This window comes from Anoplopoma fimbria, chromosome 13, assembly GCF_027596085.1.
Source record: "Anoplopoma fimbria isolate UVic2021 breed Golden Eagle Sablefish chromosome 13, Afim_UVic_2022, whole genome shotgun sequence".
In the NCBI taxonomy this organism is placed as follows: domain Eukaryota; kingdom Metazoa; phylum Chordata; class Actinopteri; order Perciformes; family Anoplopomatidae; genus Anoplopoma; species Anoplopoma fimbria.
This window is the reverse complement of record NC_072461.1, coordinates 6,588,698-6,605,877: the sequence shown is the minus strand read 5'-3', so window position 1 is coordinate 6,605,877 and position 17,180 is coordinate 6,588,698. Positions and strand designations below refer to the sequence as shown.

General features: G+C 41.5%; 1 protein-coding gene across 1 annotated transcript in view; it reads right to left on the bottom strand.

Moving 5' to 3' along the window:
• The window catches only part of grid2 (glutamate receptor, ionotropic, delta 2), a 442,237-nt gene that overhangs the window by 361,316 nt on the left and 63,741 nt on the right, over positions 1 to 17,180 (bottom strand). Inside the window, exon 2 of the mRNA XM_054611388.1 lies at positions 1,719 to 1,874. Coding sequence (XP_054467363.1) covers positions 1,719 to 1,874 — 156 coding nt within the window. The remainder of the gene's footprint in view (positions 1 to 1,718; positions 1,875 to 17,180) is intronic.

The window sequence follows — 17,180 nt, the reverse complement described above, 5'->3', positions numbered from 1 at the left end:
AACAACAAATATGATAATTCTGGAGAAGTGGGCGTAAACAACGGCTTGGGCTACTCTAGATCAACACTGGACACATTTTTCCGTGTAAGGATAATGCAGCATATGCTCTCCTTCAGATGAAGCATTTATTTGAAACATGCATGTATTTCCATAAATGAGGGGGTTGGCAATCTTATATGTTATAATAGGTTTATTGTATAAATGTGGTTTGTAATATACTGTATGTACTAAAATAAAATAGAAATAACTACTTCACAGTGGCATCAAATTAAGGTTGTAGCTTATACACTGGGTTCTCATTGACAAAATTGAGCACAGTCAAGCTAAGAGCCTGCTGATTATCATCTAAGCTTCCAAACACTGCATTATGTCAATTTAAATAGCTCCATTAAGACACAACTTCAGGTATTATTTATGCTGACCTACATTGTCACAGATGCACACTGTTGTAACAAAGACTATTGATAACAACGATTGAAGAACGGTCCAGCAGAGTGAGGGTAATTAACGATTCACATGATGAAGTCTGGAACAGAACGTGTTGCCAGTATCTGAGGCAGAATAGGTGTGGCCTGCTGTGACAATAATATCCTCCAGCAGGGGACATTATTTAGTGTAACTGGTGGTTTATCTGTTGCCGTTTCTACAAACTGAAAACCAGATCAATGTAATGCCATGGTGCCAACCAGTACCCCCCACAAGCATCCTCCCTCTTTATGTCTAGTTTTTAATCAAAATTCCTCTAATGTCACATTTAACATGCACACAGATTAAAGTGTTGGTAGAAAGTAAGCCTGCTGCTAGCTGTTCCATGGAGGTGTAGAGAGCAAATAAACCAACATGTTCTCATGACTGACAAGCTTACATGGAAAGTTGACAGTATTACATAAAATACTTTGATACCTCCGTTGCGTTGTGATGCTGTGAAGTGTCATGAGTCATAAAATATGTTTCAGTATGTTCAGTATAAATTATGTTATTAAATGCTATTTGATCCCAATCTGTTAAATAAAACTGCATCAACATCAATAACAGCGCAAATTGCAGTTACATCTTCTATGATGTGAATGGAGGGATATGGATTTGTATTGTAAATCTAGTGAAAATCAACACATGTACCCTTTTAAAAGAATTACTAGTGCATTACTAAAAGGCTATTGACATAATGTTTAGTTCCACGGCATTCTTTCAACGAAAAAAAGTTTTCGTTTTAAATCAGCAGCTGATCTTTGAAAAATATACATGAATGTAGCAATCTATATACACATGGATGGAAATTAAAGTATATCCACTATTTGACTACAATAGATCAGAGTTCAAGAGTCAATACCTCGTCATAACTACATTTGCATGAAATAAAATGGCTGTCAACTTCAACACGAAGGGAAACTAAGGGAAGAGGAAATAAATACAATGCTGCCCCATCATCAGCACACTGTGTGATGTAGGTCAACTCAGAGGACATGCAAGCCATGCATGAAAACCTAGCGAGCATTAAAGACAGAGGCCGACTTTGTGCCAACTCTTTGATGCTGTGTTTTTACATGAATGAATTTCCTCCGCCTCACTGTTCCCAATTTATTGTAGAGGTCAACAAAGAGACAAGACTGTGAGGGAGTCTAATACAATATGACTTTGAAGCTGCTGCATCTGCAAGGCCCTGTTGCTCCCAGGCACACATCTTAAAATGCCAAGACAACGTAGTATTATCATCCTACCTTCTTGTACAGCCTGGAAGGGGTTGTTCCCATCAACGAACTCCACTGAGATGGTGATCTTCTCCGTCTCCAAGATCTCGTTGTTCAAATTGAGATCTGCCACGGCGAGACGAAACACCTCATCATCTTTCCGTGCTGACTCGTCAAAGATGGCGCCTATTGACAAGGAAAGAAGCAGAAAGGAAAAGAGGAAGTTATTACTCAGTATTTACACGACTTCTGGAGTTGAAAAAAGGATAGTGACGTTAATATGGTGATAAAGGCGGTAGAGTCATAAGAATTTCTTCAGAAAACCCAGGGCCAGGCTCTTTCTCCAACTCCATCCCGCGTGGTTTAGCTTCACAACAACTTGAATCTAATTATGCGTCACAGAGCACCTTGTGTTCTGCACACCAAAAAAGAAAACAGCTGAAAAAGTTTAAAGAAATGTGGTAAACCGGGGCCAGTTGCATGGTACCAATGTTTACGATATGAACATTGACTTAAAATTAAAGAATATTGATCTAATTACAACATATTCCAGCTGATAACGAGATCATAAATAAGTGACTGATGACCATCTAAACTCAAACCCCTAGTAACAGGAGATGGTCATGATTTATATCTGGACATAAGAAAATCTGTAGAGAACCTCCTTTTAAAAAACTGACCTACTTCTAATAGGCTATGCGATTCTGGGGGCTTCAAAGGATACACAAGTTGTTTTCTCCAAATTTAGGAAAAAATAAAGCTGCCACATTTGAAGGAACGTCAGTTATGTTTTACTTCTAATTTACTTTATAATACTGGAATTAGCTACTGTATGTAGTTGAGACCCAGCTTGAGAAAGACAGGGTTTGAGGGAGAAATGAGTCGACACCACGGTTAATGCAAAGTTCAAATTCTGCCCAAGGGCACACTGACTCAGCCAAAATGGTTGTTGCACAGAGGGACATGGGCAAAGAAAGACTGGTGAGTGCCAGTATCTGTAGTGGCAGATAAAGTTCCCACTAGTCAATACTAAATTAGTCATGAAAATAAATGTCAACCTGCAGTGTTGTTGAGACTGAAGAATGAGGCAACATGGAGCGCTGACTGGCTGGGAGGGATTTGGTCACGCTTTGGTCTGTTACACACAATTAACCATGTGATGTCTATTTATCTTCTTCGTCTCTTTTAGCCTATCATCTGAACCCTGTTTGTCCATTGAACCCATTGGCCCACTACTTGTGGGTGCCAGGGCAGTGAAGCTCTGCTAACTGTTTTTCCCTTACCAGAAAATAAGCGGCATACTGTATGCATGGGGGGAGGGGGTATGACAGAGAGAGAGAAAGAGACACACACAGGTTGCAAATTCCATTAAGAACAAGGCAGGCTACATTGGCCCGAGGGCTGTTGTGTACCACTTTTAGAAGCCTGTTGCTGTACAGTTCAAAGAGTATTGATGCCAAACAGTAAAGGCTATGGTCTGAATCTCGACATAGGCCAACCTTACTGAATAAAATGTTCTGCTTTTGTGAAGTTTTGTCTTCTCATTCCAGGAATGTGTCTGTAAACCCAATTGTATGTTTAATTAGCATAATATATATAACCTGCGGATCAAAATAAACTATGAAGGACGATTTGTTTCATTCACACATTCATCACATGCAAAAGCAACTGATGTTTGAATGCCGTTAGGACCGGCATGCTACCTGTGTTTTCATCAAAAGGTCTCATTAATATGTATCCTGCAATAACTTGATCCATCAGCATTTGGTAACTGTAAATACCCCCACACTGATTGAGCCTTGCTTGTTTCAATCATCATGCAGTATAGATGAAGTGAGACAAACAGGCCTAGACAAAGCAATAAAGAGTGAAACACAAAGGTTCATTAACTATTCCATTAGAGATGAATTATGAATGGGCTTCCAATCAGCTTGAAGATGACACTGCCGGGGAAGGATTTAAACATGTTTCAAACTAGCCCTTCAAAACAGGAGGACAATGTTAGGTTGCGTACGTCTAGAGGACAAATGCATTGAGAGAGTAGAGGAATGAATACATGTCTGACTTCTTCTCTGGATGAAGTCAGACATGTATAGAGGGACAAAAGGGGGAACTTATGTTAACTTATTGTGCAAGAAAAAGAGAAAAAAACCCACTATAATGGCTCCCTTAATCTAGGCCTCCACAATGGAGTTGCCATAGTAACCTCGCTCATGCTTCCAGACATATGTTAAAAGCTGCACTATGCTGTACACCACTCTCTTTGTATATGCTTTTCTTTTTTTTCCTCTCTCTCTTTGAAATATCCCACCAGCAATGTGTTGCCTGGGTCTAGTGGGTTAACAGTAACAAAAGGATATCAAAATGGAGCAATATTTGCGACACGAGAGATATTGTTTTATTATTACTTCCTACACGTTCTTCCATGATCTATAAACCACCTTTTCTTTCTGTTTGAGAGATGTTGGACCTGAGCAGTGTTTCATCAGCTACCTGTTTGCTACCACTCTTTAATCCAGGCACAGTGAGAAGGTGCACAGAGACAGAAAGACAGTTCAGACAATTTGATGATGAAATGGATTCAAACACATCATCAAATGTGTCTTGCCTCGAAGTGTTTAGCCTCAAACTGTCAATTAAACAGAAATCTAAACAGCCATGAACCATGGTGGTAACTTTAAGTTCATTAAGAAAGTGGGTCAGTTTTGAATGTGCATATAGCCAATGTATGTTGGAAGTGGCCCTATGAGCAAATATCCACCGATCCAACACTGATATTGGGCCAATACTGACTCAAATAGCTGGATCTATTCAATTCTATGCATACATCTGACTACTTGTGCATGTACAGTGCTAGCCTTCATGAGGTGTTAGCAGCATGCCAGTAGACGGCATAGCAGAGGGAACTAAAGTGTGAGCTGTTAGGAGGCATTTCCTGCTTGCCTTAAATGATAACTAACAATTCTCTAAATTTATATCTATCTATTAATTTGCTACATTTTGTTTTACAAAGTTAAGTAAGCACTGTTTAAGTCAAGCCCGATTTGCTTTACACATAAAAGAATGATTTTAGTCCCTTACACATGGTGATGCTTACAGCTTATTGATTAAACACTGGTATGGGATCAGTACTCTGTAACTGTCACGGGTGTGGTGTGGACCCAGAAGCAGTGTGGCAGGACACGGAGTTGAATGCAGCAGCTTAATTGAAAGCGGAACATACAGCAGACAAACAGGAAGGATCAGACAAACAGGCAGGATCAGACAAACAGGCAGGATCAGACAAACAGGCAGGGTCAGACAAACAGGCAGGGTCAGACTCACGTCGTGAATTCCTATAAGGAAACACCAAGCCGTCAGGGAAACAGGCAGGGGATCAGGCAGACGGAAACCAGAGGAAGCGGAGGCTATACTCGTGGTCGGGGACAGAAGGCTAAGGCGGCTAACCGGGGCACAGGCAAGGCAGGGAAGTCCAAACAGGCAGAGTCGGCAACGGGAAGTCAGTCCAAGGGAAATTGCTGGTCTGGCATGAATGCGGCGAACGATCTGGCCGTGAGTGTTTGTGAGACTGGGGTCTAAATACTAAGTGAGCAGGTGAGAGTGATTGTGCTGACGAGGTGGGTGTGGCAGACAGGTGCACTGCATGAGGCTGATTAGGTGAGTGAGGGAGAGTGTGGTGAGAGAGGGGGGGGGGGGGCTGGGCTGTGAGCTGAGAGAAATAGACAGAGTGCAGGAAGAGTGAACAGGCGTGACTGTGACAGTAACGGCTGATACTCAATGTCCCGGTATCGGTATCTGGACGCAAGTCACAGCGGTGCATCCCTATTCTCAATGGTTGTTTGCTTATTCTCATATTATGTGATATTTATTTAATGTATGTGAGGGAAAGTTAAGTATAGAGATGAGAAGGAGCGCGGGCAAATGTCTTCTGTTCTCTGCCTTATTACTTTTGAACATCGCTGCATGTTGATTTACAAAAGGCCGACACACCCCAGACATGCACGTACACACACACATCACACAGAATCCTTGCTCTTCCTCCTTTCCAGTAATGCGATTGTGAGCGCAAAGGCAAACGTCACCACATAAATCAACCAGGAAATAAAAGCATTGAATCTTGCTTTACACAGACGCCCTCAAGGGCGGGCACACACGCACGAGCAAACTCACCCTGCCACAAACACACACACACACACACACAGATTGTGTGGGCAGCAGCACTAAATCACCAACCAATTCCCAAACCATCCCCTCCATGAAGACAGCATCATCAACAACAGCGGTAAATTTGAATGGATGTAGCATCCAAAACTTGAGAGCTATTGATCAAATATCTTCCAATGGTCAAGTGTTTGGTATAAACTTTAAAGTTTGTTTACATTGATAAAGAGGCAATAGATTGCTTGTTTGTCTACTTATTGTAAATGTGCCAAATAACATCTTGGGTTGGATAAGGGAAGCTGGAGGTAAAAGAAAAAGTGTGCTGTCACTAGAAAGCACAAAAAAATCTGTTTTGAATATCAATAGTCCTAATTCATCCATAACTTGCAAACTAACTCATTTAAACTTTTAAGGACTGGAAAATACATTTTGCAGAAAAAGCTGCACCTATGTAACATATGTTCAGTTTTATCTCCTTGTGATTTCAAAGTTACTAAATACATCAAATTAAACTGTATTTCTAAAGCACATTTAAAAACAACAGCAGTTAAGTGCTGAAACACATAACATTACTCTGCGCCATTACCATGCTGGCCTCATTTGATATTTAATTAAAATATCATCTCAGAACCCTGAACATCTGTATACATGTTTTAAGGACATCCCAATAATGTTTCTTGAGAATGTTTCCACAAAAAAAAACACAAATGTGAACAATATGAGGGAGCTGCAAGAAAAGTCAGTAGATGACCAAGCAAGGTCATAATGTAACTGAGACAGGGGATCACCAAAGATCTATTCCAATATCTCTACACAGGGTCACGGAGGTCATTAAAGCATGTCTCCTTTAATGACCTGAGGACATTGAATTGTTTACATGAGCTTCAGTCAATTTGGCCTAGAAGCATAAGCATGGATACATTTCTTTTTTTTTTTTTCAAGAAATAATTTATATAGCTCAGCCATCCAAGTAACTATATGAAATCAGATAATGGCATTCAGGCAGACAAAGGCACATTGTTGAAAGTACAAAACACAGCTTAATTTCCATTAAATGAACAAATTAGGATGGCACATCATCCAATGCAGAGTTATTATGTTCCCACACTCTATAAAGACCTCGTAATTAAGCCAGCTCCCTCTCAAGATAATCATTCAGCATGAGTGAGGAAATGATTGTTGAGAATGATTTCATGTCAAAAGAGGAGGGCAACATGAGCAGAGGAGGTCAAGAAAAATGATAGATGTTACACAGCTAAATTAGCTTCTGGTCATTCATTTTTTCGACAGACAGCTTTGATGTTTTTATTTTTATTTTAGACATTGATGACCTCTGGCAATTCCCTCTCCACCTGACTCTGTCTGCACGCTTGCCTTTTGCTCTCCACATGTACCTGTCGCTGAAGATTTCACAAACACTATTGGGGCTTTTCAAACGCACTCACACACCTGTTGTTGAAGTTGCAGCTGTTGACAGTAATGTGACAGGAACACTGACGGACAGACTATGATAATGACTGAGGAAGAACACACACACACACACACACACACACACACACACACACACACACACACACACACACACACACACACACACACACACACACACACACACACACACACACACACACACACACACACACACACACACACAGGTGATTGATTGCCGATTTGTGACAAGGCTGGACCGAAGAATCACCGTCTCAATGTGATGATGAAAGCAAGGTGGAGGTGGCGCTGAGTGATGATGGTGATGAACGGGGGAGGTAATCGTCCTGCAGTGTCAAATGTCAGTGAACAAACACACACACATACACACACACCCACACACACACACAAACACAGATGTGAGAACACACAAACAGGCTGTAATTTACAGCAGTGATGTGAGACCTGGAAGGGGGGTGCGCTTTGACACTTTGGAGGACAGCAAAGAATGAATGTGCATGTGTGTGTGTGTGTGTGTGTGTGTGTGTGTGTGTGTGTGTGTGTGTGTGTGTGTGTGTGTGTGTGTGTGTGTGTAAGACAGGGAGGGCAAATAATTAATGGTCACAGAAAGGCAGAGCAAGCTTGTGGCGTGTGATAGGGACAGATATGAATTCCGCTCTAATATTTATCATGTCGGGTCTTCCAAGACACTCGCACACATTGTTCATGCAATTTTGCCTGGTATAGGGGGACTCAATTCATCTTTTGAGTGTGAGTGTATACATATAGCAGTTCAGCAGAAGGATCTAGTGTATTTGCTGTAGCTGTATTGTTGATGCAACATTAGATATAGGCAAGATACTGATTCATCCCTGACAATATCTGTTCATATAAAACACCTTAGCGTGACGTACGTATGAATGCATAGACTATCGACTTTGTATCTGTTCAAGTACACATTCAGTTTATTTGGCATATTATAATGCTTATGGTCTGATGGATGTGGGGCTCAAAGTTACAAACCACTAGAAACCAATTCTCCAAAGACCAATACCCTTGATATCTTATACCTATACTGTCGTGTTTTTGTGATTGTAGGCATACTTTTATTGCGTTTAAAAGTATGTGTGCACATATATATGATATAACAGAAGACTGTTTGTTTGAATGGATTGTGATGCTTTGAGATTCCAGTATTAACGTCCTCTGTATTATTGGAGAAATCTACCAGGCTACCTGATTTGTACATGAAAATTCTCTCTCTTTCTCCTACATTTTTTTTTACCTTCCCTCCATCTCCTCCCTCCTCCCTCCCAACACTTTTTTCATGACCGAGTGTAAATTCAGCCGGGATAATTTGTAGTCATAGTTCAGCGGCACTCCAGTCCTTTGCCACGTTGTTACACAAAGCTGTGCCAAGGTCGTTGCTATCTCTGCCACGTCCCCCCCCCGCCTTATGTAGACAGAATAGAGCCTGACTGTTTCCCTCCTTTGTGGAGACCTGTTGTAGATATCCAGTGCTTTGCTTCCTCCCACACAAACGAACATACTTTGAGTAGGAGGAGGATTTGTTTTGTGTTTCTATTCATTAGCCAGCAAGCCGAACACAATTTGGAAATAACCAATTCATCTAAGGCACATTAAGATTCAGTCCCTGAGTGCGCATCCAGCAAAGTAAAGGGCGGACCATTGACAACGCCATTTTTCTTCTCGTGTTTCTCTCCATGTCAGCTCTTGGCCGGTTGTGGCCGGGTCCAGCTAGTTTGTAAACCTAGAGCTGACTCAGCTCCGGTCCAGCCAGGATGGGATCTTGAAACAGTAAAACTGGAGGCTGTGAGCCAGGTGTTCAAGTACGTCCAAGTCCCAGCCAAGGTATAAGGAAATGATAATTAGGATGATAGCAATGTATCTTTTAAATGTCTGTGTAATATATTCAGTGTACCTGTGTATACCCTTTACAGCATAGGCAAAATGATTGCTGCATTTAGCATGTCCTTCTAAATGTGTCTACATATGACCACTATTCATAAAAAAATGAAACTTTTAGCTATGCAGCTATTGATGTTTAAGGAATACTTCCATTTTTGTCAGCCTTTCGTCGGCCTTCTCATCCCCTCTACATTTCAACCACCCTCTAACTTTTGACCTTTCTTCTTAATTTCCTTCTCCATCTGACTCTACTCTTCTTCCCTTTAATATAACTGCTGTACCTCACCTCATTCTGTTTGCTGTTCCTCAATCCTCCCTACCTCACGTCTCTCCTCCCCTCTTTTGTACATCCTTCCATCTCCCTAAGCCTCACTCAGCTCACTCTGCGGGCCCTCTGCCCTCCTCCTCTCCAACTCCCTCCTTCCTCGTTCAATGTGACGTCCTGTGTGACATTTGCCCTGGCTTGGAAGGCCTTGATAGCTCTGAGGAGAGCTTTGTGTATATACACGTTTGTGTATACAGGGACAGGGGGAGTGACGTACCTCAATACGAATGAGCTGACATTTGCTTTAGGAACAATACAGGTATTTGAATTTCTGTAGCATTAAAAACTAATTACGCACATATTGCCGACCGCTTTTAAAAGCAAAGTGTTTTCTTTTTTTTTTAACTTTTGTTAGATAAATGCATGTTTCTTTTCTACCTGTCAAGCAACCACTGTTTTTAGATAAATAGGAACACTATGGAAATCAACATGCAGAAATATATAATCCATCACAAGTTTGTTTTCATCCTTACTTTCTTTTGCAAAAAACACGTTGTCATTGTGCGGCAATGCAGTTAAAAGATAAAAAAATGTTATGTTGAAGGCTGTCTCATGCTGGTACATTTACCCCAAGGTACGTACCAGAGGAACACACTGAAGTGATTTCTGCTTGAACACACTGATCCAAACCTGTGCTTTCAGCTGCATTACAACAACAAATAACTGGCTTTAAGTCAAAGAAATGTATATTATACTGTGATTGACTACGGCTTTGTTTGCTTTGGTTGGGGGAGTCTAATTAAAATGTTGTACTTGGGCTGAAAGTATCTAGTTATGTAAAGTGGGTTTTAACATGCAAAAAGCCCCAGTAATGTAGTTGCCTTCAACAATGTCATGGCAACGTGCAAGGCAAAATGTAAAGCAAAAGCACTGGAAAAATATAAAATGCAAATTAAGACAGAGATAATAACATAGAGAGGAAGTGAGAGCAAGTAAAAAGATAGAAGATACAAAGGAAAGATTGAAAAGACAGAAATAAAGAGGATTAAGAGAGCAACAACAACAGAAAAAAAGCATTACTCTTTCATTTTCTTAAAAGTGTAAACATGCTGAACCATATGGGAGCTGAACCCCTCAAATCTGCTTTTAAAGCAAAAAGCCAGTCCTTTAAAGCACCTTGAGTCTTTAAGCTCACTCTCCTGATTAATGCCGAACATTTGGGGGGATTTTGCCTGAAGCGCTGGTAAAAGGCTCCAGATTTGTAAACATCATAAATGTCATATTACGTTGCAGGGAGGGATGGGTTTTGCATGATCCTCGCTCTCTTGCCCTCCTTCCTCCGGAAACTGCACGTCTTCAGACTTTTATATTCCTTCAGTTGCCCTCCTCAAGGCCGTGCTATCAAATCCCATCCTCTTCTTACTTTCCTACATTTATAACTCCAAAAACTTCTGAACTCTCCTCCCCGTTGTCTCTCTCCCTCTCCAGCTTTCTCCTCCATCACACTGCTCTTCATCATACTTTTCTCTAATTCCATCAACACAGTCCCTCTCCTCCTCCTCCTCTTCTCATCTTTATCCTTCCATCACAGACTTGTCCTCTGCCTCCTCCACAGATTCACAAACCTTTTTTTCCCCCCTCCATCTTCACCTGCTATCCTGTGGCACTCTTCTCCTCTCATCCCGTACCTATCCCTTCCTCCTTTCGCTCCCACCCACCACCCTCTTCTGTTGCTTCCTTCATCTCATTCCTTTCGTCGTCTCGCCCGCTGGCTCATTTTCACCTCGGTTTGCTCTTCCCTCCTGTCCTCTGCAACCATCACGGATTCTGGTGGGTGTGCTATTCGTCGTTGCTCAAGCAGATCAGTAACTAAATTGTCCTATTTCCTGCCCTTGATGATGCTGCTGCTGCAGCCTCGCTCCTCTGCTGGAGCTGGGACATAAAAAAAACGAAAAGCGCATTTTCTACAGGTTTTATTGTGCACAAACTATTGAGCACACACAGATACACACAAGCACACTTAGAATTACAACAGAAGAAACACAAATAGTATTGTGCTCGGGCTCACACACACTGTACTCCACAACACAGGGGCACAAGGGTGTTGTTAATCTCCATCATAAATAAGCCTCCCTGATCCTGGAAGCCAGTAGTGATACAAAGCCTCTAAATAACACCTAAACAGATGACCTATAATCGATATAGCAATACTAATGCATCATCAGTAATGCACCGAGTTTGTGTCTTATCTACTTCTTTCTCTTTCATTAACTCTGACTAATTTGTTTTTTGTCTTTTTAATAATCAATCCATCCGCCCACACAGTAAAGCAGAGATAGGACCACCCTCATCTTCAATTTCCCTTCGCTACTTTTTCTCTCTCTTATCTTTCTTTCCATAAATCTCTCTCTCTCCTTCAACCTCACACACTGCCTCTCTCTCCCAGCCCCAACTATCCCTCCCATCCATCCCATCCTACGCTCTCGCCCTCTGGATCCCTCCAGCCCTCTTTCCCTAAAGGCCTCTTCTCGCTAGACCTGCCACCCCCATGGAATACCGTCTGTTCTAAACCTGCACCTACCTCGCTCACTTTCACACACACACACACACACACACACACACACACACACACACACACACACACACACACACACACACACACACACACACACACACACACACACACACACACACACACACACACACACACACACACACACACACACTACCAGCAGTGAGCAGTGAGTCAGTTAAAAAGTCATAAAGAGCATAATAAAGCTCCTCCATCTGCAAACCTATTAGCAACGGGCAATCCTAGGGGTCGCACAAATGCACCGTCATGTTCACACATGCAATCATGCACATACACACACTGTTCGCACACGAGAAAAAAAAGAGAGATAAACACGACAGAGACAGTGTTTTTCCGTGGGGTCAGGTGGTAATAATGGGCTTCTAATTAATGCTAGTGTTGCATTAAAAGATATTCATTAAATAGACAAGACATCAGTCTTGATAAGTACATAATGGATGGATGGCAAAGAGGTGATGAGGGTTGTGAGCTGGCAGCATCAGGATTTAATTAATAATGTATCATAATCAAAAATTCCTTGCGTTTCGAGCCGTGCAAATTCAAGCAGTGATTAAAATCATAGGAGATAGAAATGTGGTGCAAATTACCTGCTTTGGGACTTTCATATGGGATCACAGAGAAATGTTCTGCAGTATGAGAGAAATCCTGAGAATTGCTTTATAATGGACTGACGTGGATAACTGATGAACTGTGTTAACGAGCAGAGAGGAGAAAGTGACTACTCCCATTAAGACTCACACAAATTACTTATAGACACACACCCTACACTTTCTAGAACAATAAGTAGCTGATGAGACATGACAATTGACATAAGCAACCTCTAAAGATTGTGGTTTTTATATAATATACATACAGTGGGGGAAATAATTATTTGATCCCTTGCCGATTTTGTAAGTTTGCCTACTGACAAAGAAATGAATGATCTATAATTGTTATGGTAGGTTTATTTTAACAGTGAGAGACAGAATATAAAAAAAATAATCCAGAAAATCACATCATATAAAAGTTATAAATTGATTTGCATTTGATTGAGTGAAATAAGTATTTGAGCCCCTACCAACCAACAAGAATTCTGGCTCCCACAGACCGGTTAGATTAGTCCTCTCACTTTAAGAAAGTACTCCCAATCTCAACTTGTTACCAGTATGAAAGACATCTGTCTCAATTCATTACCTGTATAAAAGACACCTGTCCACAGAATCAATCAATCAGATTCCAACCTCTCCACCATGGGCAAGACCAAAGAGCTGTCTAAGGACATCAGGGAAAAGATTGTAGACCTGCACAAGGCTGGAATGGGCTACAAGACCATCGGAAAGCAGCTTGGTGAGAAGGAGACAACTGTTGGTGCGATTATTCGGAAATGGAACAAACACAAAATGACCATCAATCGCCCTCGGCCTGGGGCTCCACGCAAGATCTGGCCTCGTGGGGTATCGATGATCATGAGAAAGGTTAGGGATCAGCCCAGAACTACACGGGAGGAACTTGTTAATGATCTCAAGGCAGCTGGGACCACAGTCACCAAGAAAACCATTGGTAACACACTACGCCGTAATGGATTAAAATCCTGCAGCGCCCGCAAGGTCCCCCTGCTCAAGAAGGCACATGTACAGGCCCGTCTGAAGTTGCCAATGAACACATGAATGATTCAGAGAAGGCTTGGGAGAAGTTAATGTGGTCAGATGAGACCAAAATCGAGCTATTTGGCATCAACTCGATTCGCCGTGTTTGGAGGAAGAGAAATGCTGATTATAACCCCAAGAACACCATCCCCACCGTCAAGCATGGAGGTGGAAACATTATGCTTTGGGGGTGTTTCTCTGCTAAGGGGACAGGACGACTTCACCGCATCGAGGGGAGGATGGACGGGGCCATGTACCGTGAAATCTTGGGCGACAACCTCCTTCCCTCAGCCAGGACACTGAAAATGGGTCATGGATGGGTCTTCCAGCACGACAATGACCCAAAACATACGGCCAAGGCAACAAAGAAGTGGCTCAAGAAGAAGCACATTAAGGTCATGGAGTGGCCTAGCCAGTCTCCGGACCTTAATCCCATAGAAAATCTGTGGAGGGAGCTGAAGTTTAGAGTTGCCAAGCGACAGCCTTGAAACCTTCAGGATTTGGAGAAGATCTGCAAAGAGGAGTGGACCAAAATCCCTCCTGAGATGTGCGCAAACCTGGTGACCAACTACAAGAAGCGTCTGACCTCTGTGCTTGCCAACAACGGTTCTCCACCAAGTACTGAGTCATGTTTTGTTAGGGGATCAAATACTTATTTCACTCGATCAAGTGCAAATCAATTTATAACTTTTATATGATGTGATTTTCTGGATTTTTTTTTTTATATTCTGTCTCTCAATGTTAAAATAAACCTACCATAACAATTATAGATCATTCATTTCTTTGTCAGTGGGCAAACTTACAAAAATCGGCAAGGGATCAAATAATTATTTCCCCCACTGTATGTATATTATATAAAAACCACAATCTTTCAGAGGATGCCCTAAGTTGAGGTATCAGATACGATCCTGGGAGATTTTACAACGAGAAGTGACATTGGCAGGTGTCCTTAGAGCACATGTGTCAAACTCAAGGCCCGCGGGCCACATCCGGCCCGTGAATGAATTATCTTTGGCCCGCATGATAAAATCTATTTACTATTAGAACTGGCCCGCCGGTATATCGCACGCACCACCAAAATACTACAAATCCCACAATGCACTGTCCGTGTGTCGGCACGTCAACGCGCGCCTCACAGTCTGTATTACATACCACTTGTGTCAACTTTCAACTATCCCTCTCCCCAAAAAATGGCTAAACGAAAGGTGGAATTTGAAAACAGGAGTTTTCAAGACAGGTGGGAGGCTCAGTATATGTTCGCGGATGTAAAGGGCAAAGCTGTGTGTCTTCTGTGCGGAGACAGTGTGGCTGTAATGAAAGAATACAACATAAGAAGATAAACAAAACTTCACACAGGACTCGTCTTACTGATGAGCACCTTCACTCAGTCCTGAGGGTTTCCTCAGCTCAGAGCCTGACCCCAGACATTGATGAACCAAGTGTCTGGCTCAGACCAGTGAGCATCACAGAGCAGCAAACGGTGCTTTGACGCATTTTCAGTTTTTAATGTAGTTTCATTTTTGCATTTTTTTTCTCTTGCTACTACAGGACATTTGATTTTTCTTTGAAGTAAATTATTTTTGGCTGTTGTTTGCCTGTAGAAAATGTTTTCACTTGAAATTACTCTGGAAAAACTGCAGATAGAGCCATAAGCAATTAATGAAACTGATTTTATTACTTTTATTTTTATTTATTTATTTTTGTATTATTTATAATTTTTATTTCATTTATTTCATAATTAATGTTGTTTTATAGGCAATACTCTATAGGCCTTGTTAGTTCCAGGTTCAATATGTGCACTAAGGTTCTTTCAATAAGTTTTCAATAAACGTTGAACCCATCTGGCCCTTGACTTGTATCAATTTCTTTATTTCGGCCCACTGTGTATTTGAGTTTGACACCCCTGCCTTAGAGTGAACAAAGTCAAAAGAAAGAAAACAAAGGTGAAGTAGGAGCAATAAACAGAAAATGTTGAATACATATAGAAGGGTTGATGAAAAAGTGCAGTTATCCATCAAAAAGTTTTGTTCGGAGAGTAAGCTTTAATCCATTTTAGTGCTGAGTCCATAAGCAGGCAATCAAGCAATGGCTTTTGTTTAAGCATGTCAAAAGTTGTATATTTATAGACTGAGGTTGGGTTTAAACAACCAAGGTGGTATAATAAATAATAAAAAATAACCTGCCTACCTTGGAGGCAATAGTCTGCCGCTAAATTAGGCAAATAATAGTTTTTAATGTTTTGTCGACCTCATTTGATAAAAAATGCTAAGGCATGTGAAAGATTAATGACACCATGTCGGGGGGGGGTTAGCTTTCACTGCGGCTGATTCTTTTCAGGTCATTTTCTTTTAGATTAGCATGTATGCATGCAGACAGGATTGCAAGCAGAGGCACTCACACCGGCCAGGGCCAGAAGCAGCCATACTGCCAGCCAAACAGAGGAGTTAATTTAAAAGCCAGCACGTCAGCAGAAGCTCTCCACACACACACACACAGGCAGCTCAGAGTGGCTGTTGTTTTATTCATCACTGCAGTAAGGTAGGTGGCCCTCAGGATCCAACACCCACAAAGCAGCGCACATGAGGTATAGGTGGCAGAGTGCATGCATTTATTTTGGTGTGTTCGCCATATATTTGCTGTATGAGTGAGTCACCGCACACAATCTGCAATCATCCCCCAGCTAAAAAAAAGAAAGAGTCTATTTTTATGGCCTTGCAATTTATGTTTACCTGTGGCTTTCCCTTGGGTCCAAATTCAAATGGAGAGGTTCTTGATCTTCATTATCCCACACAATGGAAGCTGTCTTTTGTAATCTGTCTCTCCTTGATCAGCCAGTGGGAGGCAGGTTAGTAGCAAGCTATCGCAAACACATATATGTAACAACAGGCTTCACCTCAGCTTTAAGGCTTACAGTAGGCAGCACCGCAGTGATTTCACCAGAAGGTGTGTCTAAATGAAGATAGAAGGCTCTGTTAGTACCCACCAACCTTTTATAGCAAAAAAAAAAAAGGCTTCATACAACATCCGCAAGTTGGCCATTGACAAAAATTTACCAAAAGGTACCAACATCACAAACACCACAGAGAGGTTAGGTTTAGTGACTTGTAATAGCTGAGCTGACACCTAGCGGGTTATAATACTGTCAGAAACATTGGAAACTCATTGTTGAGGAAAATACAATTGACCTTGATGCACTGGCTGCTTTCAAAACAGCATTCCTGTGTAGTCAGAGGGCCATCTAATCAGAACTAAAGACCGAGTGCACAAGAGTGAACAAAGCTTGACGATACACTGTTGTTCGTTGCTTTCTGCAGGCACATATGATATGCATATATATGATGCATTTATCATGTTGTATATGATGCATATACAACATGATAAATACATGCACAGATGCCTAGTGCATCATGGAAGCAGTGCTACATTTAATGAACTGTTCAGAAACATCTGGGGAAAAGCAGTTAACAGCATCAAAAGCCGATTCAGGAACT